The 12,968-nt window shown below is 36.7% G+C and overlaps 4 protein-coding genes across 4 annotated transcripts; 3 read left to right on the forward strand and 1 right to left on the reverse strand.

The window, feature by feature from the left end:
- Positions 1-1,635: 1,635 nt before the first annotated feature.
- LOC140968783 (mitogen-activated protein kinase homolog MMK1-like) lies at positions 1,636-5,341 on the forward strand. The gene is made up of 6 exons (XM_073429889.1): positions 1,636-1,890; positions 2,004-2,133; positions 2,761-2,898; positions 3,621-3,953; positions 4,572-4,752; positions 4,921-5,341. Exons 1-6 carry the CDS (start codon positions 1,685-1,687, stop codon positions 5,094-5,096), a joined length of 1,164 nt encoding a protein of 387 aa, XP_073285990.1. The 5' UTR covers positions 1,636-1,684; the 3' UTR covers positions 5,097-5,341.
- Positions 5,342-6,339: 998 nt separating this feature from the next.
- On the forward strand, positions 6,340-6,802 carry LOC140968815 (small ribosomal subunit protein uS13c-like). Its single transcript, XM_073429931.1, has 2 exons — positions 6,340-6,453; positions 6,560-6,802. Exons 1-2 carry the CDS (start codon positions 6,340-6,342, stop codon positions 6,800-6,802), a joined length of 357 nt encoding a protein of 118 aa, XP_073286032.1.
- A 272-nt stretch (positions 6,803-7,074) lies between these two features.
- Positions 7,075-9,004, forward strand: LOC140968832 (small ribosomal subunit protein uS13c-like). Its single transcript, XM_073429952.1, has 3 exons — positions 7,075-7,258; positions 7,365-7,589; positions 8,658-9,004. Exons 1-3 carry the CDS (start codon positions 7,145-7,147, stop codon positions 8,817-8,819), a joined length of 501 nt encoding a protein of 166 aa, XP_073286053.1. The 5' UTR covers positions 7,075-7,144; the 3' UTR covers positions 8,820-9,004.
- Positions 9,005-9,228: 224 nt separating this feature from the next.
- LOC140968826 (uncharacterized) lies at positions 9,229-12,954 on the reverse strand. The gene is made up of 10 exons (XM_073429947.1): positions 12,724-12,954; positions 12,124-12,254; positions 11,844-11,988; positions 11,615-11,742; positions 11,104-11,175; positions 10,393-10,519; positions 10,177-10,301; positions 10,038-10,079; positions 9,717-9,929; positions 9,229-9,621 (listed from the first exon to the last, which is right to left on the reverse strand). The coding sequence occupies exons 1-10, from the start codon at positions 12,875-12,877 to the stop codon at positions 9,553-9,555; spliced, it is 1,206 nt and encodes a 401-aa protein (XP_073286048.1). The 5' UTR covers positions 12,878-12,954; the 3' UTR covers positions 9,229-9,552.
- Positions 12,955-12,968: the final 14 nt, after the last annotated feature.

Here is a 12,968-nt window from a genome sequence, read left to right on the forward strand (position 1 = left end):
ATCACATCATTACACAGAAGGCAAAAGGGCAGGCCAAAAGCAAGGCTGTTAAACAGATATCAGCTGTCGAATATTACCTTATCTATAGATATTCTTGAATCTTATAAATCAGAGATTATGATAAGTATCAGAAAACTATTAATTTTTTAACGGCACACATAAAGCACGCCGCGGATAAGTAATATCCGCAGCGTGCGTTTTAAGCACGCCGTTAATACTGTCAAGTGCAATAATATCAACAGCGCACATCTGAGTGCACGCCGTTAAAAGTAATATTCGCAGCGTGCTTTTAATGCACGCCGTTGATGACGTGCTGCGGAAAATCATTTTTCTTGTAGTGAAAGATTAAAGTCTCAACATATTTTAGTATTTTATCGTAAAACTTCGTTAAGGTTCCAAATGTCATTTCATCGTTACTCACATGTTACGATCTCGGACAAATCAAAATTGTTTTGCCAAAAAAATTCTAGGAGGAAATATAACGACCTCGGACAAAACAACACGATCTGCTTCATTTTAGGTCAAAATAATTAGATGTGAAAACCTAACCTCTTTCTATCCCTAGTCCAAATCCAATTCTAAATTGGATTGATTGCTTTAAAAAATATCAGAAGTTCATACAATACATCATTGTACATGAGAAGAATAGCTGCTATAAGCATGGTTCGCAGGAAAAGCAGCTGATTCATCGTTCCGATTTCAATATCATTTTACACAATAGGATTTTTAATAAAATTTTGAGGAAAAAAAAATATTTTTACACTGCAAATAGTAACAAATACAGAATAGATGAAATCAAATACAGAATGGATGAAATCATTAAAAATTAATACACCAATACATAACTATTTGGTATAAAAAAAATACATAACTATTTCACAATACTAGCACAAAAAGAAAAATGCCCTAAAAATTACAGTATGCATATTAATTATTTTTTTCCCTTATCACCGGTTTATCAGAGTTCTGGAGCACCTTCCGTTCTAGGAATGAAATATATCTCGGCCACTGCTTACCATAACTAAAAGGATGTGGTTGCCCTATGGAACTCTACAATCCCTGTGTTATCTCAAACCAGACATGATTATTACTATAATATTAGATTTACATGTTCAAGTCTTTCTAAATTTAAAATTAATCGATTTTATCTATTTTAAAAAAATCATAAAACTAAAGTTTCAAAAATATATATTTTGAATAAAACAAAAACGCATATGAAACAGTCTCACATGTCAATTTTGTGAGACGAAACTTCTATCATCCGACTCATGAAAAATATTATTTTTTATGTCAAAAATATTAATTTTATGGACCGGATCGACATAAAATAATTAATTTGATCTAATGTTGATTTTGATTATTATGTCAATTACATTCAAATAATTTTGAGCAAAGTGAAAACTTTAGGTAAAATAAATTAGTTTGTTATTGAAGCAATTGCTTTTTCATTATTTAAATCTAAAAGATGTAAAAAAAAATTTTTGTATATGCACTAATGATTCGATTTCTAATTATTTTTATATTATAATTATAAATAATAATAAATAAATCTTATATAGGTTGTGGGCCCAACATTTAGATTACATTGCACATGAGCAAGCAGGGAAGCAGTTTGTTCATTTATTAATTTAATTTAAATAATTTAATTTTTATTAATTCGTAGCTAAAGAAAAGAGCACCCAAAATGGAGGGTGGGGTTCAGCCAGCGGACACCGTCATGTCGGACGCCGAGTCGCAGCCTCAGCCGCCGCCGATCGACCATATCCCAGCGATGCTCAGCCACGGGGGCCGATTCATTCAGTACAACATATTTGGCAACATCTTCGAGGTCACCTCTAAATACAAAGCCCCCATCATGCCAATTGGCAAAGGCGCATACGGCATCGTTTGGTACCAAAGATTCTACCTTTTTGCCATCGTTTGTAATTTCACTCTGATTTATTTTCTTCAAAGTGTTGTTTGATGACTGAAAGTTTGTGCGTTGTTTGGATTTTGCTGGGAAGCTCGGCTTTGAATTCGGAGACGAATGAGCATGTGGCGATAAAAAAGATTGCCAATGCTTTCGACAATAAAATCGATGCTAAGAGGACTCTGCGTGAGATAAAGCTTCTTCGCCATATGGATCATGAAAACGTTAGTAATTCATTATGCAGCTGAACACAAATATGTTGGTCAGAGGGAGTGAGTGTTGCCGACCTTTTATTTTTCAAATATGGGGATGAAAAATGATAGCTCAGTACTCATTTATATTTCCCGTGTTCTTGGGGTGAACAAATTGAGAGCTTGAATGGTTTCTTGAAAAGCTTTTGGTGGCGCTAAAAAAAGTTATAAAGGTTTTGGTGCATTAAAGGGCAATTTATTGACCTGAAGGTGCGAAAGGGATTGAGCTGACTTGGAAATCTTGGAAATAGATCTTATTTTTTAAACAAGACTTATCTGCACCTACAAGTCAGCGTGCTGTATTTTTATAATTATTCAGTTTCATCGATTCACTGTAGAAATTTTCTTTGATAGTTTTAGATAATTCCCTTGCTCAAAAAATTTATTTTAGAAAGTTTGTTGTTGCATTTTGCCACTGTTACCTCACACTTACCTAATTGGAACACAAATTTCAAAAGGCAATTGCACATGTTTTTCCTATAGTCGCTTGCATATGATCTAATCTTGTGCTTACATCAAGTGTATTTATTTATTTATGAAAAGACACTAAGGTCTTGTGTTGACATGTTTAGTGGCTAAACTGCAAATCCTGTTTTGCAGGTTGTCGCAATCAGAGATATAATACCACCTCCTTTGAGGGTGGCATTTAATGATGTTTACATCGCGTATGAACTCATGGACACCGATCTCTATCAGATCATCCGTTCTAATCAAGCATTGTCTGAGGAGCATTGCCAGGTTCGTCCTTTTTTTGTTGAAAATTTATTTGTAGGGCATGGTCTGCTCCTTTATTTTCTAAATTCATCAGCTCCTTTCTTCTGGTTCATATCAATGTGACAAGACACTGTGTGAAGAAGGAAAACGGAAAAAAAACTTGGGTGAAGTAGTTGGAATTGATGGAGGGGGAAGAGGGGAAAGTTTTAAATGAATTAAATTATTGTGGTTTTCCGTATTTTCATCCAAGTTTCTCTTGTCTACTGTTGGTACCTTAAATGGAAGTGCTACTATTTTCCAAACATTAATATACCAGCTAATAGTAGTTACTAAAAACTCACATGATATGTGCATGAACTCAACATAAAGCTGCTGCCACGACCAATAAATGCATCCTTTTAACTGTGCATGCATTAATGTGTCATATAGGCTCGAGGCAATCATTAAGAGCTCCTTAATTGTGGGGAATGTGAATCGAATGTTGTATTTGTCCTATACTAAAGAATATTTTCCCTATTGTTGTTTAATAACATGTGAAAGCGTGTACATATAGGATGCCGATTTTTCTCATGCATTAATATGTCTTGGTTGTCATGTTGAGCTTTGTCTTTGATAATTCATGACCACAAGATGCCACCACTGCTTTTTTCACCATAAACACATCTTCAAAAGGTTCTGTATTCATTGTTGCCTTATTGCGCTGATTTTCTTTATGGTTAAATGGCTATTTCCATGTTTTGGTGCAGTATTTCTTGTATCAGATTCTTCGTGGGTTAAAATACATACATTCGGCAAATGTTCTGCACAGGGATTTGAAGCCGAGCAATCTTCTCCTCAATGCGAATTGTGACCTAAAGATATGTGATTTTGGATTGGCACGAGTCACATCTGAAACAGATTTTATGACCGAATATGTCGTTACGAGGTGGTATCGGCCTCCTGAACTGTTGCTAAATTCATCTGATTATACTGCTGCTATTGATGTATGGTCAGTGGGGTGCATCTTCATGGAATTAATGGAGCGCAAGCCCTTATTTCCAGGTAGAGATCATGTGCACCAGTTACGTCTGCTCATGGAGGTATCTTTTTCTTAAATTATCTCTCTTGAACTTAAAAAATCTTTTGAGATTTTGAGGATTTTAATGGCTATGTTCAATTTTACGGTTGAGTTTATTGGTTTTTTCCTAGGATATGTTCATTTTGTAAATTAGTTGCCTTCTGTGATAAATCTAACGCAAAGGAAGGAGGAGCATTTTTGTCAAGATTTTTACAGCTTACCCACTCTAGATTTACTCTTATATTTACTGAAGACATTATATGAAAAAACAAGTCAGAAAACCAAGTTGGCTCTGGCTAATCCTGGAGTCTCCAATAGAACAGAGAATCCCAGAACCATGATTTTCAATTAAGAAAATGCATGTCACATATCTTTGTATACCAGTGTTGTGCTGCCTCCACCCAAATTTAGTGGGATGGTTTTGATTGGTAATTGTTTCTGTGAATTGTATAAAGGGGTATTTAACATCAGAAATACTAGTTTAGCTGTCACACTACCTACCTTAAGCTAGATTAGTTTTAAAAATAAATAGCGCTTTTGAGATGTCCTCTTAGACCTTGTACGTGTTTATGATCAACTCATGGTAATATCAACACGCGCCTGTGCCTAAGTGTGACCAAGGATCCTATTTGCTTTGCAGCTGATAGGCACCCCATCTGAGGCTGAGCTGGGATGTCTGAATGAAAATGCCAAAAGATACATACAGCAATTGCCACCCTACCATCGACAATCATTTACTGAGAAGTTTTCTCGTGTGCACCCTCTTGCAATTGATCTTGTTGAGAAAATGCTGACGTTTGATCCCAGACAAAGGATTACAGGTAGGTAGCATTGGCCCTTACTTGAAAAATGTAACATAGGTTTCTTCAAATAAGTTACATCAACATCACGGTCTTTTTAATAGCTTTCCGTCCCTAAACCATTTCACAGAATTATGAATTCAGCTGCAGCCCATTTTTGATTGTTTTGTGAATATATTTTGATTTCAGTTGAAGATGCATTGGCGCATCCGTATCTCAATTCGCTCCATGACATCAGCGACGAGCCTGTTTGCACAACTCCTTTTAGTTTCGACTTTGAGCAGCATGCCCTGACTGAAGAACAAATGAAGGAGCTGATCTACCGGGAGTCTCTCGCATTCAATCCCGAGTATCAGCACATGTGAATAACCAAATCGTTGGACGCTAAATTGCTGTGGTTTTCTCAAGTAGTACGATTACCACATATTTGATCTTTTGTTTTCTTTCGTGTATATATCCGTCCATCCAGAACTGGGATGGCTTTGTTTAGAACAAGAACCTTCGAGTAAGTCGCGACTTTAATAATTTGACATGTACTGTTCCTAGTTTTATCTAGGCTTTGAGGTCGTAATGGTTGATGACTTCGTATGGGTGGTTTACCTAATATTTACCTGTGTGAATGTTTCGACAAATTTGTGTTGCCTGAATCTACAACCGGACTTGGCCAAACATGTTAAATTAACAACTTGAAACCACTGTTTTTATAACCGGATCGTTAATCGAACCGGTCAAGACTTAAAAAATGGTTCAACCGGTTCAACCGAACGATCGAACCAGATCAATAAAATTAATATTTTATTTATTTTATATAATAAATAAAATAGTAAAATATTGATTATTTATGTTTTTATAGTTTTTACTTAATTTTTAAGATGAAAATTACAACAAATATCCAAATAAACATCACTTTTCAAATTCAAAAATCCAAATTACACCTAACATGTAACAAAATAGTGATGACCAAGTTTAAGTGCCCAAGAAAATATCAAGTTTAATTATACAAAAAAGTAGCAAACATCAAGTTTCTTATACAAAAAAGTATCAAACATCCAGTTTCAACTTTCAAGTTGCATCCTTTGATGCCCACACCGCATCCAATTCTTGAAGTGTTCTTTCGTAGTCATTATCATCTTCATCCCCACCATCCAAAAGTTCTTCCAAGTCCAAAGAAGGTGTTTCTTGCATTTCACCAACACCTTTATCTAAATATTTTTTAAAAAATTAAAATAATACATGTTTAGCAAACAGAAAGCAAAAATTTGTTAAAAAATTTTTCCGNACTTGTGTGAGACAGTCACACGGGTCGTATTTTGTGAGACAGATATCTTATTTAGATCATCTATGAAAAAATATTACTTTTTATGCTAAGAGTATTACTTTTTATTATGAACATCGGTAGGATCGAACCGTTACACAGATAAAGATTCGTAAGACCATCTCACAAAAAACCTTCTATTATAAGTTAGCTCAACCTGATTTGAACCCATTTAATTGGCAAACGGGCATGATCCACCCGGCAGAAACCGGGTGGGGTACCCCACCCCCATCCAAAAGGATAAGGAGCAACCAACAAAATCTCACCATTTCATATTCCTGTCCTGCAAAACAATGGCGCAATCGCTAGCAACACCTGTGCTCCCATCATTATCTCTAATTTCCAATCCCATTTCCACCTCCTCCAAGACTTTGCTGTCTTTCCCTCTTTCCACCTCCCTTCCCAAGGTAAAGTTTCGATTTTTGCGTGGTCAAACGATTGATGAACTGGGCATGGGTTTTTAATTGATTTGAGTCGTTGGATTTCTTTGGTTTGACTGTTTTTGGTGCTTAGATTGGTGGGTTGAGTATAAAATGTGCGCGTGTGGGTGGGGTGGAGATACCCAACAACAAGAGAGTTGAATACTCCCTGCAGTATATTCATGGGATTGGGCGTACCCTTGCCAAGCAGATTTTGGTTGATCTCAATTTTGAGAATAAGGTAACTAAAGATTTTTCGGAAGAAGAACTCACCACTCTCCGTGAGGAAGTCTCGAAGTACATGATCGAAGGGGACCTTGTAAGTCTTACTCTCTGAACTTCCAAACTCTATGTGTGTTAATTTTGTTTATGCGTTTGAACTTTGAAGAGAATGTTTATATATCCAGTTGGTGAAACTTAGGACGTAGTGTGAAATGAACTAGAAGATTTGAACTGAGTTTGTGGGTGNAATCGAACCGTCACACAGACAAAGATTCGTAAAACCATCTCACAAAAAAACCTACTATTATAAGTTAGCTCAACCTTATTTGAACCCATTTAATTGGTAAACGGGCATGATCCACCCGGCAGAAACCGGGTGGGGTACCCCACCCCCATCCAAAAGGATAAGGAGCAACCAACAAAATCTCACCATTTCATATTCCTGTCCTGCAAAACAATGGCGCAATCGCTAGCAACACCTGTGCTCCCATCATTATCTCTAATTTCCAATCCCATTTCCACCTCCTCCAAGACTTTGCTGTCTTTCCCTCTTTCCACCTCCCTTCCCAAGGTAAAGTTTCGATTTTTGCGTGGTCAAACGATTGATGAACTGGGCATGGGTTTTTAATTGATTTGAGTCGTTGGATTTCTTTGGTTTGACTGTTTTTGGTGCTTAGATTGGTGGGTTGAGTATAAAATGTGCGCGTGTGGGTGGGGTGGAGATACCCAACAACAAGAGAGTTGAATACTCCCTGCAGTATATTCATGGGATTGGGCGTACCCTTGCCAAGCAGATTTTGGTTGATCTCAATTTTGAGAATAAGGTAACTAAAGATTTTTCGGAAGAAGAACTCACCACTCTCCGTGAGGAAGTCTCGAAGTACATGATCGAAGGGGACCTTGTAAGTCTTACTCTCTGAACTTCCAAACTCTATGTGTGTTAATTTTGTTTATGCGTTTGAACTTTGAAGAGAATGTTTATATATCCAGTTGGTGAAACTTAGGACGTAGTGTGAAATGAACTAGAAGATTTGAACTGAGTTTGTGGGTGCGGTCTGGTGAATATAAGGTGTTTATTTTAGCATTTAAGTTCTTTGGTGTTGGTGGGTGTACTGTTCTACTTAAGAAATCCATCGGATGAGGATGGGTTGTCTCAGACCCACATTTTCATGTATTTCTGAAATACATGTCCACATAGAGGGATTGAGCCTCATCTGTGAGAAACTACAAGGCTCATCTATGAAATGAAAGTTATTAGTGCGATACATGTAAGCCAAAAAGTGTGAACAGAGATGAGCCAAAATGATTTATCCGAGAAGAATTAAAGGTAATTCCCTTCTGCTGCACATACCCACTCCCAAGCTTCCCAAGCTAAACCCATGTATAGAACTATGCAGTCTCCTCCCAATGTGATGTATTTTATGATTTTGGTTAATGTTGCATTTGTGAATTTTTCTACAGGGCAATGTCTGCATCCAAATACTTGGGTTAGCTTAGTTTAGTTTTCTTGGTATGCTGGAGTTGCTTGCTTAATCTTCTGCTTATTCCCCTCTATCCATTGGGTGTATTTCTAATTTCTTGATCATGTCCTCATTTTCGGCAAGCATGATCTTGAGCATTTTTCACTTACATCACAAGCCTATGATAGAATTAACGTCTGCACTTCGGATATTGAAGGCTCGAAATAAAAACCTTTTAAATGTTTTTTTAAAAAATTTAGAAGCACTTTATATGTTAGAATATGCTAGTGGAAAAAAATTCAGAAAAAGAAAAAGCTCAGGCATGAGCCCAAAAGCCACATTTTCTAGCTGAAAAGATATTTTAAAACATCTTCTTGAACGAGCTTCTCCTCGAACATCTGGGTTCTTTTTTTTTTTGTCATAAAAATAAAGAGCTTTTTAACTTTAAAGCTTCTCTATATAAGTACACTCTCTCAATTGAATGGTTACATTTCTCTGTATTATGTTTAGAGGAGATTCAACGCACTTGCAATCAGAAGGTTGAAAGAGATACAATGCTATAGGGGGGTTCGACACGTTCAGGGATTGCCTTGCAGAGGACAAAGGACTAAAAATAACTGCCGGACCTTGAAGGGCAAAAGGGTTGCCATCCCTGGGAAGAAAAAGAAGTAAAATAAAAGAAATGGAAATAAACGTGAATATAGGTTCTCTACTGTGGTTTACAAATACCCATATCATGCCTGGAATATGTACGTTAGTGAGGCGTTGTTCAGAATTCTCTTCAAGAATTTACGTTTACCATGATTTGTTTGTACGCTCTGAGGTATTAATCAATTTATCCAAAGATTTCCCCTCTATATACTCGTGTTATAGTTTTGTTAAAGATGCAAGTGTAGCTTGGAGTCATGGTGCAAGGTTAGACGTTTTTTTCCAGACCTCGGATATATACTTAGAAAATTATGTCACATTTAATCTCTATTTGTTGAATTCATCCGACTACTTAATCATACTTCTCGTATCTGATGATGGCTCATTGTGGCGTTACGTTATCAGATGAAATGCAAGGATAAAGATATTGAAATCTATAAAGTTTATTATTCACTGGTCGGACGAAGTCGGTTACATGTGACAAAAGCATGGATAAAGACAAATTACACATGAAAACTATCTTAAAGAAACAAAATATAATGAAAATACCACTGCCTCAACAGGTACAGTACCCTGGAATTTACCATACCAGATGAGAATCCCATGAATTTAGGTTTTATAAAGTACATAATATACGTTCATCAGCGTACATATAATCTAAGTAAGTCCGCATTCTTGAGGAACTAAAAAAATTAGTTTGCCTCTGAACAAGAAATGGCCCAGACTACTTTGTTGTTATCAGATTTTCTTAAGCTGATCAATTGACAATTTCTATCCCCGTTAAAGATGTTCCCCCATGGAGTTGAAGGGCCACATCTCCAACTACCTGCATGATTCAACCGCAACAAACGAAATCATATGTGTCGCAGTTTGAAAACTAATACGGTGATAAAATAGGAAACACCATAAATTATGAAGTACCTTCGCCATGGATCTGTAGGAATATTCAGTAACTCCAGCAACATGGGGTGTTATAATGACATTCGGAAACTTCAAAATAGCATCATCAGGATCAAATGGCTCGGTCCATGCAACATCAATCCCTAGGCCTCCTAAGTGACCAGTTTTGAGATGATAAAGTACAGCATCGTAGTCCAAGAGACGGCCTCGTGCTATGTTTATGAGGAAAGCGCCCTGAAACCGAAACGGATTATCTCCTGTTGACTTGTAATTCCAATCCAATTTGCAGACTATGGGAAAACCAGCATCCATAAAGAAGCAAGTAGTAGTCGAAATTCAAACCTTTTTCATGGAAGATATGAAAACTTTGTCCACAATGCCAACCTGAAAGAAGCACTTACGTACTAATTATTCGCCCTAAACAAGTAACAGATAATTAACTGAGGAAAATAGTGAGTAAAGCCATATGGGAATTCCTTGCCGTTTCACTGTTCAATGACAAGCAACAGACTACTATGTCCGCCTGGCTAGCAAATTTCAGAATATCCCCATGGACACCCTTCTCGTCTACTAGATCATCACTGATACCATATCCATTGAATGATGCTGGATACATATAGTTGATTAACTATATGACAAGTGCCAACTTTATTCTGAAATCAGCAAGTTATACAGTTAACATGGTAAAGTTTTATACCAACAGATTCGCCTGAGTTCCACGAAGGTAAAGGCCAAGTCCTTTTTGTAGCAAGTATTTTCACACCGAAGGGTCGTAAACGCTTGGCTAAGTGGATGCCTATATTTCCAAATCCCATGAGGAAAACCTACATGAATAAGGAGCAAAGATAACACATTGAATGGATCACTTGCATTGCTTCAAATGAGGTAAGAAATGAAATTTACATTCCCGCATCACTTTTCATCAGATGTAAATATCTTCCAAAATTCCAAATAAGTTACCAACGGACAGGTATTTCAAATGTGTACCAATTCAATCCCTTCACACTACAAAACTTTATATACCTTGCTGCCAAGTTAAAGATTTACATTTGGCTACACATGCTGTGATGCTGACCGCAAATATTCAGGCATTTAAAAGTCCAACTTCACATTTATTGTCAGAGCAACACTATTGGATAGAGATTTAAGAAACATTTTATCGAGCGATCTCAGAGGTTTTTCATTTGGATTCAAATAGAAGATCAGAAACCAAATGCACAAACAAACTAAGAATATGACTCCATCATGAATCGACAGACGATGAAAGAATAAACTTTGAGGCTGACAAATAACCGCTGATCGGATGCAAGAGAGGGGCAAAATGCAAGTTTTCAACTTTGTATCAATTCAAATAACATATTTATTGTAAAAATGCCAAAGGAAAACGTAAAAGAGGGAGGAAGTTCACCGTTTTTCCGAGCAATGTGTCACCAATTGGATTTCCAAGTTGTTTCTGCCTCACAGCTATTTGCATGTCGTACTATATCAATGGAAAGAAAATGCAAAATTAACTCAGTACATAAATGGAGAATGCCATAAATAAATTTCTAGATAATTATTATGGAAATTGTGTATTTCTTCTGAAGAAGTCTATTATTGAGCACAAATAGCAATTTCTAAGTAAACAAATTGAAAGTTAATGAAAAAGACAAAATAGTAGGTCAGGGCTACCATGAGAACCAAAACAATCCAAATTACCATTCGCCCAACAAACCTTTTCTTTTGTAACATTTGATTTCGTAAAATTTCTCTAGCATGTTATCTATCACACATATAACATAAGTTGGCCAATAAAATGAAAACATGTCATATTATCTTTCACAGCTTAGCTTCATGATACATTTCACAGACTTGCCAACGGCAAAAAAATATAGAAGCTAAAAGTACATTTTGAGAATGAAAATATGAAATAGACCAACTTGCTTACGAAGGAGGCCCAACATCAGGTATATAGCCATTTCAGCACATGAAGTTGCATTTCCAGTGGCATTGCTTGGGATCCTGGCAACTTTTATTCCACAGTTTGTAGCAGCCTTTATGTCAACCCCTTCACAAAAGAAGTATCAAGATATGTGTTGAGGTATAAGAACAGCGGAAAATATATTTTGATCTGTAGGACATAATTCTAATGAAGAAGAATGACTGGACCTTCCAGGCCAACTCCAAATTGCATTATAAGCTTCATTTGGTTTGCTCGGGATATGATATCTGAAGTTAGCCTCAAATCTTTGACAACACACATATCATAGTTTCCAATAACGTCAAGGACATCTTCAAAGGGGATTACATCAACCTGATGAAAAGTATATAGTAACATCCAAATATCCAATTAATGCACAAAGTACTATACCAACACCAATATAAGATACGTATTCTTAAAGAATGTAATCTCAGCGATAATGCATGCATATAGAGTAACACTAAGCACCTGTATGAATGGATGGGCTTGCAGATACTCTTTTGTATAATTATGAGAAGCAGGAAAATTTGGCCCACAGAATATAACATAAGTGGTGGGCTTGCCACTGTCACCCATCTGTTCTTTGACCTCCAATGTACCTAATGCAAAGCATCAATTAACTTAGAGAGAACACTAACTGTGCAGTAATGAGTCCAGAAAGGGTATCCAGCCAAATAAGAAGGAAAGCACATCGTAAATGATTTCATTTAGAACACCTAGAGGTGAAGAAGCCACAGAAAGTCAGTAGTTTTCAAGAAAGCATAAGGTCCACAACGTGTAATAGAAACTGAACAAAGATGCAACAATTGAACTTGACCTAAATTTTAGATCCCTAGGTAAATCGATCATGGGCCATTCCACGTTTAATTTGGTTAATTAATCTTTTATTTGTGGGGGAGGCTATCACATTGGTACTTATTCACTCAAAAACAGCTGCAAGGAATCATGTTAGTAGTTTCATTAGAATTTTGTTTTCCCCTATACAAAATCAAAGTAACCCATTATTTTCTAGTGCAAAGACAAAAGTAAAAGAAGACATGCATAAAACGGAAAGGGGTTTTACGAAACCTGAAGAAGATGAACTGAGGCGTGGCTGTCCAGTGGTGGAATTATCGTACAATGATGTTATCCTCCTTACAAGGTCGATGAATCTGCTCTCACCAACCAAAGATTTCGTCAGCGCTGAATCGATACGGGAACGGGAGGCCGCGCTACGATACATGCGAGAACAGAGAAGAATGCTGCAGTCTCACCGTTGATCACCACTAGGGTGATAAATGTTTTTGCAGGGTAACTTTCAAGTTAGTCCCTCT

This window comes from Primulina huaijiensis, unplaced genomic scaffold, assembly GCF_012295235.1.
Source record: "Primulina huaijiensis isolate GDHJ02 unplaced genomic scaffold, ASM1229523v2 scaffold37775, whole genome shotgun sequence".
NCBI classification, from domain to species: domain Eukaryota; kingdom Viridiplantae; phylum Streptophyta; class Magnoliopsida; order Lamiales; family Gesneriaceae; genus Primulina; species Primulina huaijiensis.